This window comes from Melozone crissalis, unplaced genomic scaffold (assembly GCF_028551555.1).
Source record: "Melozone crissalis strain CALT ecotype California unplaced genomic scaffold, PUWL_Pcris_2 ptg000009l_1, whole genome shotgun sequence".
Taxonomy (NCBI): domain Eukaryota; kingdom Metazoa; phylum Chordata; class Aves; order Passeriformes; family Passerellidae; genus Melozone; species Melozone crissalis.
In genome coordinates, this window is record NW_026535787.1 from 6,984,791 (window position 1) to 7,001,894 (window position 17,104).

General features: G+C 38.4%; 1 protein-coding gene across 3 annotated transcripts in view; it reads right to left on the reverse strand.

Moving 5' to 3' along the window:
- Window positions 1–2,890: 2,890 nt before the first annotated feature.
- CADM2 (cell adhesion molecule 2) overlaps window positions 2,891–17,104 on the reverse strand; it is a 573,495-nt gene continuing 559,281 nt past the window's right edge. For all 3 annotated transcript variants that reach the window (XM_054270505.1, XM_054270506.1, XM_054270504.1), the window contains 2 exons: window positions 12,166–12,291; window positions 2,891–10,584 (listed from right to left, as the gene is read on the reverse strand). In XM_054270505.1, coding sequence (XP_054126480.1) covers window positions 10,466–10,584; window positions 12,166–12,291 — 245 coding nt within the window. In that variant the 3' untranslated portion in view covers window positions 2,891–10,465. The remainder of the gene's footprint in view (window positions 10,585–12,165; window positions 12,292–17,104) is intronic.

A 17,104-nucleotide genomic window follows, 5' to 3' on the forward strand; every position in this document is an offset into this window, starting at 1 on the left:
AGATCATAAATTTAGACCATCATCAAGAAAAGTAATCCTCTATCCTGCTGAAGGCTTTACAGGGAGAATTTGCTCAAACTGGAGCATTGAATCTCATAGGAAGAAAGAGCAATCACAAACTGCATTGGTTTCAACTTCAAGTACAAAGTAATTTTAAAAATACAAAGTTCTTACATAAACATTGGGAAAATATGAAAATATATAAATAACTAAAAAACTAAACCACAATGTTTCATTGCACACATATTCCTTCATGGGGTGTGGATGAGGAAATAGATGTGACAGCTCTTAGTCATGTTCCTTACTGCTATTCTGGAGGGTAATCTCATCCAATGTGAATGAGTGCAAAATAATGATGTACTTTAACTGGATCACATCATGGTGTATGTGCTTTTGTCCCTGAGGTTACCATTAGATGCTCCAGAAAAAAAGAAAATGCACTGGAAAAATTACAGAATTATATAAATTATTTTGTTTGTCCTGAGACGGGGCTGGCCAATGCCTTGACACAGGACTAAAAGCCCTTGAAAATGGTATTATTTTCTTTTCTGTTACTTGCATTTTCTGTCCAACCTTATCTGTCAAGGTTCTAATTCAGATTTTCTCCTCTCTTCTTCTTTTCTTTTCTTTGTCTTTTGTAAATTCCCACCTGTCTCTAAGTTCAATCAACTCAAAGTCCTTGAAGTGGGAAGCACTGCTTGCTTGCCAGGTGATGACATCAGCATTTGAAATGTTTCTTGCTGTTCAGTGGCTTTGCAAATCTCCTGGTTGGATCAGGTTTCTTTTTGTACCTCTAGCCATGAATACAGCCTGAAAAGAAAAGCCACAGGCTCCCCCTTTGGTCCTACTACTAGAGAGAGACAAACCTGCCTCCCATGTTCCTGGCATGTGCAGTTTTCCCCCTCACTCTGCTGCCTCTCCCCTCCACCCGGCTGGCAGGGCCCAGAGGATGTCCTCCCCCTCAACACTCCAAGCAGGGATGGTTGCTATCCTCACCAGCTGACATCAGTGCTAATTTCCTGTAAGTTGCCACAGAATAAAGGAGAGGCCTCTTTCTAAAAAATCTTTCCGGCTTGCTTAAAAACACTCTCTTGTCTTCTTTTCTTCCTGTGTGCAGCTTGCAGAATCAATAAGGCCCCAGCTCTTAGCCCTGAGCAGCAGAGAAGCTATTGCTGCAAACTCAGCAGGAGGAAGAGCTAGGGCAAGCAAGGAGCCCAGAGATAATCAAAAGTGCCCTCCCATGGCTCAGGATGTTGCCAAGTGCTTGGAGCAGGACCAGAAGGCAGCACACTATGACTCTTTGTCAAGCAAGGAATCATCTTCATTATCCCCACTTAATTATCTCTGAATTTCACTAATTGCACTTACCTTTACCTTACACTTACCAAAGGGGCTGGGCCAAGTGTTCCTCTGTAACATCACTTTTGAAAATCTCTGTGTATCCTCATGCAGGTGCCTGATGGCTGTTAAAAGGGACAAGGAGCTCCTCTTACACATCAGTGTTTAATGTGTATAATGCCATGACAGGCTGGTACAGAGACTCTGCATTCAATGAAATTATTCTCAGTATTCAGTGTAATTTCAGGCAGCCTTTATAGTTTAAAAGAAAGCCTGTTTGTTCTCCCTTTTGAAAAGAGACAAACAAGAAAAACCCCACAAAACTCTAAACTAAGAACCAACCAAACCAAACATAAACCAAGTCAAACCAAAAATCCATAGAAAGAGGGACTCTCATTGTTTTTTACAACAGAAAGTGGAAAAGAGGGCTGGCTTTTTTGCTGTTGATGAAAAAATAATCTATTAGCAGCATTTACAGATTCTTTTTTTAAGGGAACCATGTGAGAGACATACCAGGTTGAAGTGATAACTGTAAGAATCTTCTCTCAACCAGGGAAGGGAAAAGAGCAAAGTGCAGTTATCTCTGGGTAAGTTTTTTTTTTGGTGACAGAAATGAGGACAGTACTAAAAACTGTTAATCCAGGGGTGGAATGCATAGTTTGCTGGACTGTATCATTTTTTTGGATTGTATCATTTTACTTGGGTATGCTGTAGACTGCAGTACACTTTGCCCTAAAAATTATGGTCATGTGAATGAGGAAAAAGTGAAAATCTGTATTGCTGCTATATTTAAAAGGTTTCTTATTGCATTTTAAAAATCGGTGAAGAGGACATATTTTGGTTTACTGAAAAGAAGCAATAAAGATAAGAAAAAATCCACTAAATCCAACAGGACTCTACATTTGTCAAATGTGTGCTTAGTTCAGGACACAGGAAAAGTGAGATGTACAAGAGCACTGTAAATCCTCTGCACAGGGGTAACAATCTGGGACTGGTTTCTTTTTCAGAAACACAGACACACTCAGAATTTCCTCTTCCCTCTGACATTTGTCCCTCTCCCTTTGAGACTGGTGGCCTTCTTGCCCTTTACAACATCAACTCAAGCATGGTAAGTGGTGAAGAAAACCTTGCATGAATCCCATAGCTCCTTCAAGAGGGCTAATCCACCATTTAAGTACCACAGGTTTAAATGCTTTTCATCACTTGACCTCTTCACAAGGATGAGTTTCCCCTACAGTGAGGATGGCATCCGACAGTTATTACTTTGTCAGTCAGAAGAAACTATAAAGCAATATACAATAAATAGTATATAAACATCAAATCAAATAACAGAATTTGTAATTCTGTCTCACAGATTATTTCCTTGGTTTACTGTTTAAAAGCTCAGAATTAATATTTTAAGAAGAATATGATTGATTGCAACAATTCTACTGGAAACAGCAAAATCTGCTCAGTGAACACTCTGTGTCTACAGCCACTGGTCTAAATCAACTCCACTGCCAAACTGGCAAGCACCAGGTAATATATCAAATGAATAGACAATTGAGAAATGTCCAACAGATAACTAAAATTGAAATTTTATTTTTTTTCAATAATATTCATCAGACAATTTTCTGACAAGACTTTTCTGAAAGATGAAGTGCAAATGGGAACCCTGTAAGAATGTTTAGAAGAATTGTACATGACATTTTTAAGCGCCACCAAGTACACATTGAATACTTTGTAAGTATATAGGCATAGCAACATGCAAGTGTCATGTACCCAACATTACAATATGCATTTTGTCTGTTTAAAGTTATTAATGAGGAAATAAAATGAAGTTGATGTGTCTCATCATCAGTGCAATATGTTTAATTCCCATGGATTTATTTTTTAACAGGTTAATGGTTGTATTTCTGAACCATTCAAATATATCCTTCTCAGGGCCATCAATTGCCAGTGTAAGAGCAAAGTACACCAGAGTTCCTAGGAGAATACACTTACACTGTCCATGAATAGATGAATTTGTTATAGTCCTTTCACAAATTATGCCTTATTAGGAAACTTCCTGGTGAACTGAAGGGGTTTTGTAGTTATAAAATATCGAGGCTAAAAGTAAAGGATGCACAAGGATTGCTTTATAATTCTTTTGAAAAAGAGCTAAATAGCAACTCAAACATGTGCATTAAGGACTTGAGCCTTGTTCTTTTGAGATCAATAGGCGTACTGTACTCAATTTTGATGGAAGCAGGACATATATGAATCCAGTAATCCATGATTTCCCTCTCTTGGCTCACTGTTTTGGCAGAAGCAGATGACTGTAGGTTATATTTGCATATTTCCATGAAAGCTATATAGGGGTATAAGCAAATCTGCATTCACTGAAAAAGGACAACATGTGCAACTGCATATTTACTAACATTAATCAATATGCATAGAAAGGAGAGAAAGAGGAAATGATAAAGAAATCAGCCCAGCAATTAAAGACTATCCTCCTCTTTATAATCAACATAAAGAGTTGATGATCATCCTTACAATCTTATTTACAAGCTATTACTTTAAACTCCCTCCCTTTACACCTATTATAAAAACCCTTCAATATTTCATTTTAGAACAAGACTGAGAAAATTACTATGTTTAGAAGAAAATAGCATTGGTGATTTTCAGCACTATGCATAAGGGCAGGCTAAGGCTGTCTGTATTTGTGCTGAAACATGAGATCAGAGCTCACACATGAAACACTGCTGGCTTGACCCTGAACACAGGGAAAGTGCTAAAGTGCTGACCCCAACAGGCTTGGCTTTGCACCTGAAATCTTAAAAAAGGGAAGAAACAAAAACCCTTGAACTTTTCTTTAATAGTAGCACAGACTGTTCCTTTCAGAGGACATACTTTTCCTTCCTCCTTTCCAATTAGACCGCTGCTTTTAGCCCAGCAGAGAATAAATGACTTAAGACACAGAATGTGGAGGGCAGACCTAGAGTAAACACAGAAGCCATGAAGAATTTATTTTTCTTTTAATTTTTTTTCCCCATCTACTGCAAGGCTCTGGAAGCCCCTAGAACTGCAGACTCATTCCAATTGGCTTCACACCTTCTGTCTGGTTGTGAGTACATTAAACATTGCTGAGGAAAATGAACACAACTTGGCAACAGGATGATTCCTAGATGCTGGAAGAATTCTCTTAAGGGCTGCTGGAAGCGCACGAGGCTTGGAGCATCCTGAGGATGTGGAGTGATACAGAAGTGTGCTGTTCAACCATGTTTGTACCCTTATTTTCTCCTGAGTTAAAAGAAGTGCAGAGTGCTGGGTAGGATTCCTCGACAGCAAGAAGGAACTGTGCTAGCTTCTCTTAATGCCAAGTAAACAACCTCCACATGTTATAGAGGCCTTAGGTCCACCCTGAAAAACCCTGTAGGAAGTCCTACTCTCAAAAGAGTTTCTACTCTGTTCTATTGACATCAAAGGTTTCTCTATTAATTTAATTTTCTCCTCCTGTTTGCAATAGTCCTTCTCTGCTCCCCATGCACTGAGTGTTTTTAATGTAAACATGCCCTGGCAATATTATGTTTAAATAAGTGAGAGAAAAGTCAGGATATCTCAACAGTGTTGATATTGCATATTTAATTCAAAATCTTGCATGTGCTTTTTAAAGTTTCTCTTCATACGTGCATGTCTTACTTGGAAGAATTGTGTTGCAGTTGGATTGCAAATCATTATCTAGAGCTGACTAAATATTGAAGTGTTATAGCAGTTTATTTTTAAGCTGCTTGGGATGAATCCCCAGCCAGCGTAAATTGGCCCACATTTAAGGCAACAGAGTGAAGCTGATTTATACCAGCTGAGGCTGTGTCCTTATGCTCTGTTAAAAAGCTATAACTATACCAAAATTAATAAGAACAGGGCAAGATTCATGAACCCAGAAAATATTTTTACCGATTTTTTAACAGAAAAAAAAAAATACAGTGATTTCATTTCAAGACTAAAGCAAAGATTCAATAGTATTTAAAATGTATACAAATATCTCATAGCTAGTACTTAGACTAAGAGGTAGATGTCATATTCTAGGAATAGTATAATGTGGAATGATGCTAATGGCAGTTGCTAAATACATTTATTTGCCTGTTACACAGGACACAAAGGAGGGTGATAGCAATGGCAACCACAAGAAGGCTTACAAAAAAATTCTTGTCTTCTTTTGCTATTCTATGTTATCTATCTTTTGGTGCATTTCTTCTGGAAGGGCACGACAGAAAAGTGTCAAGAAGGAAAAAGATCTACAATACAAAACTTCATATTTACAAAAACATTAGCTTTATCATTTAGGGCATCCTCTGTACTGCAATGGAAGCATTGTGTACTTACAATTTATGATTACCTGGTGTTACTGAGCAAGCAGTGGAAATTCCAGGTGAGGTGATTCAGCAAAATAGGGGTCAGAAGAATGCAGCTCTCTCTCTCTTTCTCTCTCTCCCCCTTTTTCTCTCTCTCTCTCTCTCTCTCTCTCTCTTTCTCTGTTGTTCATGCTAAAAATACCAGGGCATATGGCAGCATCTTAACTTACTAGGCTCCCTTGAGGACAGAAAAAAAGATGAAACTTGTGCTGTTGAGCCAGCAATAAGATTACAGAACGCTGTTGCCAGACATTCAGAGCGCTGGCAGCAAAGCCACTAGAGGAGTCAGTGTCTTACTTTGCCTAAAGGTGTTTCAATGGTATTTAATGGTGCTCCAAGAAATGGAAAGCAAAGCTGGTGAGAATGAGGAGCAGTATTATTTATAAATTAGTTGTCATTGCAAGTAGAGGAATTACACATATTGCATTAGGATATCCACTGCTTGTAGATGTACCTTCCACTTTTCCCTTGTGACTATTGGGGGACACCCCTTGCTTGAAATAATCAAAATGCATATTATAATTACATGGTTTTCCAATATCCATACACAGCAAGTACAAGATACTTACATGTAAGTACACTGTATTTACCTATATTTTTGCATAGTTTTTAGTGTGTACTTTGTGCCACTTAATAAAAAGCATTACTCATCATTTTTTTGTTGCTGTTTTTCTTTATTAGACAGCTTGTTCAATTAAAGTTGGAGTAGCTGGGATTTTTGGTATGCTCATCACAGATTACCAGTCCCTAGGAGTGTAGAGATTAGACATTTGGAGGAGTCTGGGTAAGCCATGGGGGGAAGCTGCAGTGTGAACATGAGAGTTTTAAATCATCTCCTTAATTAAGAAACGCAATATCAGATTTAATGATGCTAATTTAATAAACTTACCTTTAATTGGAACGGATTTCTAAAGGTAAGAAGTCCGTTTTCCTTTTGGTAACACTTTACAATAAGTGGCACTAAATTACACTAGAACTGCTATGTTACAGGGAATTACATGTAACTACACTGTAACTGTTGAAAGAGCTACTGTACATGTGCGTACATGGTAACTTCAGTGCTGTTACAATCATGAATTACATAATTACAGATGATTCTGTCCTTTCTTTTCATTGAAATAGCTATATATATATATTTATATATATATTATACTGCAATGAAAACACACAAGATGTTAACTTTCATGTCTCACTCAGAAAAGTTGGTTTTCTTCATTTTCCTTTAGAGAGGGAGTCTCAGTGCAAGACGAACCATCCTTAAGTAATGTGGAAACTTTTTTGAGATGTTCTAGCTTAAACTCTGAGCCTCAAGTTAAACATCAGGTTCCTTAAACTGTCTCTTGGTTTGTCAGATGACACTAAAAGAGTGGGATGATGCACCCCTTGTCTTCTGATGCACCGCTTTCTTGTTCAAATCATGAAAATGTTCTTGAAGCATTAAAAAAAAAAACAAAAAAAAATTAAAGTCTACATCAAAAAGTTTAAAAATAATCAGCAATCGACACTGTAAACAGTACACTGGCAGAAACTAGCTACCTGGTCTGGAGAAAACTACTCTGCAAGTGAGTGAGGGAGAGGATGTCACATATATTTTAGTGAAGGTGGTTCCCATTCAGAGCCTCCTTTTTACACACTCGCTGGTGTCTCACACCATCATAAAAACTTTTATTTTTCTTCTCAGAATGGGAACTCGGGCAAAAGGAATGGACAACTGGCTTTTAGCCTACTTAATGTAATTAGTGTTGAGCCATGACTCTGCTGACAGAAAAGAGGGATCTTTACACCCAGTGTAGTAATTTGAACCCGTGAAGACCAGACAGGCCTGCAAAGTGCTATCCAGGTAGAACGCTCTGTGTGGGGCTTTTCACACCTGCTGTGCACAGCTGCAAGGGACATCACTAGGTGCAAGACAATGGAAGATCAAATGGGTTAAAAATGAGTGTATGTGAGCAGTTTTAATTGAAAGCCAATGGGAAAAAAAAACCCAAACAAGCCTGTCTTAACAGTACAGTTTATATCTGTTTTTTTGCCAAGTTGAAATGCTGTCTGTATGCCACTGGAGAATATGGTTTGAAATGGTTACCACAAGGCCAATCCTGCTTTTGAAGGCCCTGCCTGACCTTGGCTGGGTAATGGTTCAAGTAACAACCCTACTATCCAAGCGAGCTGGAGCTAGGAAGGATGAAGAAAGGCGTAAACACCACGCTGGTGGGCAATTCCACTGGAGCAAATAAGGCCCTCATCCGGGGAAGCACTTCGTTTTTAAGCATATGAACAGTGCCTTATACTCCAAGGGAACTCCTCTGATGCCTGAAGCTGACCATGAGCTGAAAAGCTTTGTTGAGCTGGGCCCCAGGTCCTGAAATAAAACTTTGATACTGTACTACAGCTAATGTAACTTACTGCTGTGACAAGAACCCATATTTTTGGTATTAAACTGAATGACTTCCTTTGCCAGCCTTTTACATGTTTATGTTTTGAAAGACATGAATATCTTGTAAACCTATACTAGTTTTCAATGTGTCTAGTAGCACCTACCTGGTTCTCTCAAACTACCATATTATATTAACATATTATTGCATTTTTCCACAGATGGGTATGGAGTGAACTGTAAAAACAAGCATGCAATCACATCAATGCAGACTTATTTCTTTAAAATGTCATACTGTATATGATTTATTATGTTAACACTCAACCACATCATATTATTTATGTCTGTATATTTTGAAAAAAAGTGCTGCTTTGATTGACGTCACCCTTTTTTCTTAGAAAGTAACAAGATAGATGCTTCAACAAAAACAATTAAAATACTCTAATATTGTCCTTAAAAGGTTTATATTCTTCTGATAAATAATCTGTCACAGCACCTTTATCTTCCATTTTACCATACCACATGATGTCTTATTCCAAATTCTCCCTTCCCCACACAAAAATAAAATCCCAGGAGAAAGTCCTTTACAGCAGACCATCACGCTTTTATGCTTCACAAACACATCAACTAGAGAGAAATACTTCTTTTGTCAAAGGTGCAAAACACAGGAGCCAAGCGAGCTCCAACTAGACTTAACTTGCATTCTCCAGTGTAGAATCATTTCCAAGACCTGTTATGGCAACCTTTTCTTTTCATTGGAAGAGGAAATAAGCCGATGGGCTTACAGTGTTTTGTTGTCATATTTAAGAGCATGTGATTTTTCAGCTGTCAATTACACAAAAAAAAAAAAAAGTTCAGAAATAATCCAAACAGAGACCTTCACTGTGGAGCTAAAAGCATGGCAGGAATTCTCTATCATTCACGGTGACATAAGTTTGTACCTCACAAAATGCATAGACAGGAATTTAATATAAAGAATTAGTCCATTTACTGTATACACAAAACATATATCTTTTGTTTTAACACTTCTATTTTTTTCTTTTTTTTTTTTTTTTGTTTTTTTAAAGTTTTTTTTGTTTTGTTTTTTTTGGCAAACCAACATAGAGAAGCAGCTCTGGAACTGCCAAATTAAAATTGAGAATTTTAGCAACTCAATAGTACTTTTTAAGGATAGTAATCAAATGTGGTTGTAATTTAAAACCTGAGGCTGTGCACTGGTTGTTAGCTTAAAACTACCTTTCCATATAACATTGTGCTTCCATTGTATAACAAAGAAAAAATTAACAAGAACTAGAAAAGTTTGCTGCTGAACAGTGCTAGGACATACAGACAAAAAAATACTAACACATGTTATCTACTCAGAATATTGATTTTGAGTCATATCTAAAGGGATATAATGGACATTAGAAAATGCTTACTTGTGACTGACTTAGCTACCGCCAAAAAAGTTGAATATGTATCAAATAATGTTTAATTGAATTTATTATATGCACTATATACAGATACTAAAATGCCTTGCAATTGTGCCCCATGAACACATCAAATTTGAGTAGGCAGGTGAGTTCATGTTTAGCAAATAAATTATAAAAACATAAATTACTCAGAAAGTTCTCTAATCTTTGTGATCCCAAAAGCCAGTAAAAGGGCATGACAAGTTGTTTCAAAAGAAGCTCTATTACCTAACTTTTCAGAATCTGTACAGCTACTCACATGTTTTTACCACTAAACCATGGCACTGTTGTCAAGGTACCATTTAAATCATAACAAAACAAAGCAAAACACCCCAAAAAATTCACTGGACTGATCTTTTTTCCCACCAAATCCAAACATATGAGAAACTATACTAAACCGATTTCAGTTTGTGTTTCCAAGGGCATATGTTTCAAAAACAAGTTGCTTTTTGAATTATAGATAGACAGGTATAAAATATTCTTTGTAAACCTCTAATCTTAGACTTAACATTTTCTGTAAGTAAATTAGGACCTTACCTAATAGTACTTGTTATGAATTTTGTTCTATGACATACTAATAGGGACATGATAAAACAAAACTGGAAAAGAAAGCTGTATAACACTTAAATATGTAGAAAACTTGGATTAAGATGATGATTAACATTGTTAAGGCTGTATATTCAAGCACTGTATGTTAAGAGAGCAGTGGATATGATTTTTAGGCAATAAGAAATGTCCTGTTTTATGCATGATACTGTAATTATAGAATGAGGATGTCAACAGCTGATTGTTGGCATAAACTGGCTACTTATAGCAGATATGCGAGTTAATAAAGATAGCAGAAGATGGCAGAAATGAATTCTGAGAAATGATAGCCAGTTTTCTCCAGCAGTCAGCCTGATAAGTAAAACTCCAAGATTCTAGCTCTGCATCTAAATGAAATACTCTTTTTTCTCCTCTGCATTGACTTGGCTGCCTTCTGCATTGATAATGGCTGTGTCGGCATCAGGTGCATCTTCAGCTCCTTTTGCTTCATTTGTTAAATATGTTCCTGTAGGAATCAGTACAAGAGAAAAGAGAAGAAAAAGAGAATGATTAGGTTTTTTTTTTTTTTACACTGCATTATAGGAAGTACATTTCAAACAATGTACTCCAGTTTTTCAATTAATGAAAAATATTTTTACATAGTTTTTAGTATACATCATAAAGGTGTGCTCAACTTTCTAATTTGCTTAAGAAATATTTACACTGATACTTATACTGGTAAAGCCATATATACAAACTATAGTATATCCACAACAAATTAAGGAAATATTTTAATAAAACTCCACTTTATCTAACTGCAGTAAATGCAATATATTTTTCAATTATAGAATAAGTGATAAAAATCTTGGTTATTTCATGAAATAGCTATCTATCAAAAACAAAGCAATTTTGAAGAACTAGAGATTAGTAAAAGTTCTTTTTTTTTATGGCCACTGATCATTTGTATTTCAGTTTTATATTGATCATATCTATGCTTTAATTTTACAGAATTGTATCATAAAAAGTTCCAAGAATTACAAAATTGAGGCAGTTTTATTAACTGAACTAACTCATATTATACTATCACAACTATTTTTATGCTCTAGAAATGAATGAATGAAAAGAAGAAATGTGTACAATAGTCAAATTTCCCTTTGTGAAAATCATTATTTATGGAGGCATGAGATGTACAACTGTTCATTCAGGAAAGTAAAACAAAAGAGACACACTTTCACTGGCTCATTAAAAAAAAAAATCTGATTTTCTCCCAGGTAGTATAATCTGATTGTAAAGATGTTTTTTATCAATTTATGTTTGCTAGGTGTATGATTATCCTATCTAAAATGAGAGTTACTGAATTAATAAATTAATACCAACACTCATCCTCTCTCTTTTTTCTTTTTTTTTTTTTCTGGGTTTTAGCAATAGGCCTACAATCTGTACAGAGGTTAAATCTCAAGGTGTGATTTTGGAACTAACTAGGTCAAAATCAAATCACAGAGAAGTCAGAAGTCAGTGTCACTCCATTCCTGCTATCTTTAGTGGCAGAGGGGACTGAAAACGAAGGGACCAGAATTATTAAGGTAAAACCACGGAATAAAGTAAAGCTAGCCCCAGGAATTAACCCCTTATTCCAGCAGGATCATTGATAAACTGATTTGAATACTCAATACTAGAATCCAACATTATCTTTTAAACATATACTTGAAATATTAGCAAAATCCATTAAAATGTAAATTTTGTTCACTCAATGCATACATATTCTGCTGAACTGATATTGTAGTTAAAACTACGCGAACATGATGAGAACATGTAATCAAGCATCAGGAGTTCAGATCCAAAACCAAGGGGCAATCTTACCCCTTGGTCTCCCTAAATCAGACTTATAAGATGACCTTGGGCATGCACTAATGCCATGTCCTTGGGCCTTGGTGAGCCCACAGGAAAACTGGTGAAAATTCACAGGGACTTCACTTGTGATTGGACTGAGAACTATTTTTTGTTCTAATCATTTAGCAGAGGGGGGAAGGTGAAAGGGAATGGCACTCCCAGGTGAAATCATGCCTTGCTTCCAAGAGTGACTGAACTTCCCCTAAACGTGTCTTACCTTTATGTCTTGCCAGGTATCGCCCAAGGAGAATTATAGAACATAGTGTTACAAAGACAACTACAGCCACTATTCCTCCTATAAGAGCGTGATCAGGTCCAGTCTGTCCAGCCAAAGCATTTGGATCTAGAGGGAGAGACAAAAAAGAAAAAGTGATCCTACACAGAGGAAAAAAAAAAAAAAAAAAAGACAGAAAAATTCACAATACCAAGTTTTATAGTGATCATCCTGAAAATAGGGCATTTCACTCTTTAATATTCAGCACCGTTATTCCCACTTTTACTCCAAGTATCTTATCGAAAGCACAGTGCTGCTTGTATTCCCAGATTGTTAAAACCCTGAGGACATCACAGTTACGAAAAATATTGCCCTATTCTTTGGCAGAGGTTATTAAATGAAAAAGGTTTCTAGCTTTGTCCTAGTCACTTTACAACTGAAAACCTGGCCACAGCTATTTATAGAAGGAAAAACAAGGAAGTGAGAATTGGGGATCGGATAGCATCAGCAGAATAGTGTCTGCATAATACATAATTTATAGAATTGATTCTCAGTGGGGAACCCTTATATGTTCTCTTCCCCTCACTCCTACCCTCTTGCACCAGAAATAAAAAGGCAGATAAAGTGCAGCTGTGCCAAGTTCCTCTGCACATGGCTGAGTCTGCATGGATTTGGTTAGATAAAGGTATCAGGCAGACTGAAACTCAGCAGACTCAAGCATCAGCTTGTGAATTTACTACAAATGCTCAATTAACACCCAGTGTGTGATATCTATTACACCAAGCTGTAATAGATATCACAGAATCACAGAGTCAGCTGGGATGGAAAAGCTTTGAGATTGTCAAGCCCAACCAATGAAGTGGCATCACCTTGTCAAGCAGTCCAGGGCACTGAGTGCCACATCCAGTCACTGCTTAACATCTCCAGGGATGGTGACTCCCCCACCTCCCTAACCAGCCCATCCCAATGCCCAATCACTCTTTCTAAAGTCCAACTTAAACCTCCTCTGGCACAGATTGCACTTTGGTGGTGTTAAACCTCATGCAGTTCTACTCAGCCCATTGACCCAGCCTGTCCAGGTCCCCCTGCAGAGCCCTCCTACCCTCCACCAGATCAACACTACCCCACAACTTGGTGTCATCTGCACATTTGCTAATGGCAGAGTGAATCAGCAGGTTTCATTTTGCAGTTCAGAGCACTGGGAATACTGTCAGATTCAAGTGTTCTGTGCTGGTCATTTGCCTGTTCTGTTGCCCAATGCATCACAAAAGTTGCAAAGAGACAAAAATGGGAAATGGCACAACTTTGGGGTGAGTAATTCTTCAGAGCTTTTAACAACAAACCAGTAACCTGTGACTGTTGACTCAACAGATAAATGCAGAAGGCAAAGTTTTAATCTGAGGATCATGACATGGTTCCTATTATAATGAAAATGCCTCTGCTATGAAGTAATAGTAATTCTCTGAAGATGTTATTAGCATGTACTGTATGCTGCAATCATTCCACTCCCACTGCTTCAAGGGCATTTCCCTTGTAGGAGCTGTTTATGTTCTTCAAATAGTTTGCAAACAACTTCTTTGCTTTGCAAAAGGGAAAGGCAGGAACAATATTTACACATAAAAGAGGGCAAATCTGTGAGGATTATAGAAAAGCTTCTGATAATGCTGAGGAGGTGTGATTCCATAACACCATGATTACATTCTGCTGACCAGGATTGCTATATGGCAGTAGGATGTATGGGTACATCTGATATGGGGGTCTCATGAGGTGTAACAAGGCTAAGTGCTGGTGCTGCACCCAGGTCAGTGCAAATCTTGTTCTCAGTCCAGGCTGGGGGATGAACAGATCCAGGGCAGTCTGGCTGAGAAGGACCTGGGGGTTCTGGTGGGTGAGCTGGCCTTGTGCTCTTGCAGTCCAGAGAGCCAAACGTGTCCTGGGCTGCACCCGAAGCACCGTGGGCAGAAACCAGGGGAGGGGATTCTGTCCCTCTGAGGCACTCAGTTCTGAGACCCCATCTGGAGAACTGCATCCAGTTCTGGGGTTTCCAGCTCAGGAAGGATGTGGACCTCCGGAGTGAATCCAGACGAGGTCACCAAGTTGATGTGAGGGATGGGGCACCTCTCCTATGAGGAAAGGCTGAGAGCATTGGGATTGTTCAGCCTGTGGAAGACATGGCTTTCAGGTGACCTAATTGTGGTCTTCCAGTACCTGAAGGGAGCCTGCAAGAAAGATGGAGAGACACTATTTACAAGGGTTTGTAATGACTGAACAAGGGGAAATAGCTTCAAACTAAGAGTAGGCTTAGAGTAGATTTTAGGAAGAAATTTTTCACTATGGGGGCAGTGAGGTGCTGGCACAGGTTGCCCAGAGAAGCTGTGGCTGCCCCATTCTTGGAAGTGTTCAAGACCAGTTTGGATGGGGCTCTGAGCAAGCTGGTCTAGTGGAAGGTGTCCCTGCCCATGGAATTAGATGATCTTTAAGGTCACTTCCTACTCAAGCTATTCTATGATTTCAAGATCTACAAACACACATGTATGTAATGTCCCACAGATGAAAGAAAAGAATCCTGTTTTCTCTTCGTTTGGCACGCTGTGAAGCATTCTGCAACTACATTTTCAGGCTTGCTGGAGCACAGAGTGGTGTGGCCACTGGTACAGATTCAGCTCTGCTCATAACAGTCACTGGACTCATCAGGCAGGACTTCGTCACTTGTTGGCTTTCCAAGCTCCCATACCTTTCTCTTCTGGAGGCCACAAGGACTTTGGGGAAGATGGTCATAGCACTTGTGTGGATATGATGGCAAATAGGTATTTGCCCTCAAAAAAGCTAGAAACACCTTAAAAAGTCAGCTCTCCTGCATCCTCTTCCACCTCCACATCCTCCTGGCATGGTGCTGCTGGTGGTGGCACCACACTGAGTACACATCACCAGCCCAGCAGGACATAGGTTTGATTTTGGTCATTAAATCTGACCCCAAATCCTGGGCACCAGCAGACTCACAGGGGAAAGCAAGAGTGCTGAAGCATTGCCTTCCAAAAGCAGGAGCTTGGAGCATTCATCCATCCTCTCCCTTGCCTTGCAGGGCTTTGTTCTCTGAGCAGTGCAAGGACGACGTGGGTGCTTGCTTGAGAAGATGGAAGGCGACAGCTTGCTGCAGGAATGCCAGCCTGCTTGAGCCATCTAGAAGATTCCTCCTTTTGGGCTGCCTGTGGCAATGTTGAGTGAGGCTCCTCCCTGCAGCAAAAGGGCAGGACCCATTTGGGCTCTGAGGACCACCCATGTCCCCAAGCCCTGCAGTGTGTGACCTGCAGGAGATGCTCTTTGGCAGCACTGGGACAGGAGCAGCACGAACGTGTTTTCCCACTAAAAACTGGCTCCTGCTGGTGTGCTGCCAGTAACAGTGAAGAATAAAAGGAGATCTTTTAAGGGATAATATACTTCCTGATGCAGGGTATAATCCAGAGAAGGGTTAGCACAGAACTTTATCTACAGGCATTTTTGCAAAGCTGATTGAAGCGCACAGCCTTAGCTCAATACCCAGACATACAACACCTCTCCTCTGTGAGCTGCAATAAACATTACAGACAAAAATCCTCACAATACACTGAGATAAATACATCTCTGTGTTTTTATCCTCCTCAGAGTAACTCACTCCTCCTCTGACACACCTGCTGTGACTACAGGAAGTGACCCAAAGCCAGCCTCAACACAAGGTTTCCACCTATAACTGTGGATTAATGAGATTCCAATACTTCCATATGCTGAATTTTTTTCAACATTAAAATTAACATAGGTATTCATTGGACTGCAAAAGTAGCAGCATATTTTTTGCTCTAATTTCAACCTTGCTATCAAAGGCAGATTAGATTGGGTGGTATCAAACTAGAAGAGTTTGTCCAGAGAAAACCCCAAAACCTTATACATAACCCATTACTACTATATTATCAGTGAACAATTCCTTTGTTTAAAAGGAAAAAGGAAATGAAGGAGAGAAAGGAAAAGATGGAAGCAAAGGAAATAAAGAAAGATTCTTAAAAGTGGCCAACATTTTCTTGGGAAACAAACATTTTTTTTCCATCTCAAAATGAAAATCTGCACAACATAAATAATATGCTGAACAGGAAGCATACCTCATGAATAGTCTGCTCATATGAAAATAATGCTAGCATTAAATATAAACATGCTCTACATTATGCATACAGAGTAATGCACCATACTTTTGCCTTTCATGAAATGACCTAAGCCCCATGAGTGAATTATAGATCTGGGGCTTTTTATCGTGGTATAAATAATTACTATTTCAAAATGTGCCCGAGCAGTATCTGAAAGACAGAAATACAGGGATTTGGAAGCTACACTTTTTTGTATTTTAGGTATTTATACAGTGAATGTGCATAATCATTCAAGTGTTCTGGGCACAAGTATTAGCAGCTGCCACTAAAGTTTCTGAAACCACTGACCACTCCACAGTCTGCTTTCCAAAAATCAGAATAATATTCAGATTATTTTAAGATTCACATTTTAAACTTCATGGACTTTACTAAGTAAATCCTACCCTGCCATACACACAATTCCAGCAAATGAAATATTAGGCAAGCAATTGTGCAATAAATACTTATAATTCAGCTGTTTCTAAAAAAAAAGAAGAAGAAGAAGAAGAAGAAGAAAAGATTACACTGTTACTGTTTTAATACATACTGGTTTTTACTGCATGAGCACAGGCAGCTACAGTACCCATGGCCTGAAACAGTGGAATTACAATTTTGCAATCAGACTAGATCTTCAGAGATCAGTTATCCTTTGATAAAACTAAGAAAATCTTATAAAAACATAATGACACAAAACCTCACTGCACTCTTTTACTTGCTCTTTCCTCCCCTGCCTAAATTTAGAAAGCTTCTTCAAAATACTGATTGCCAGTCATGTGAAAATTTACCCATTT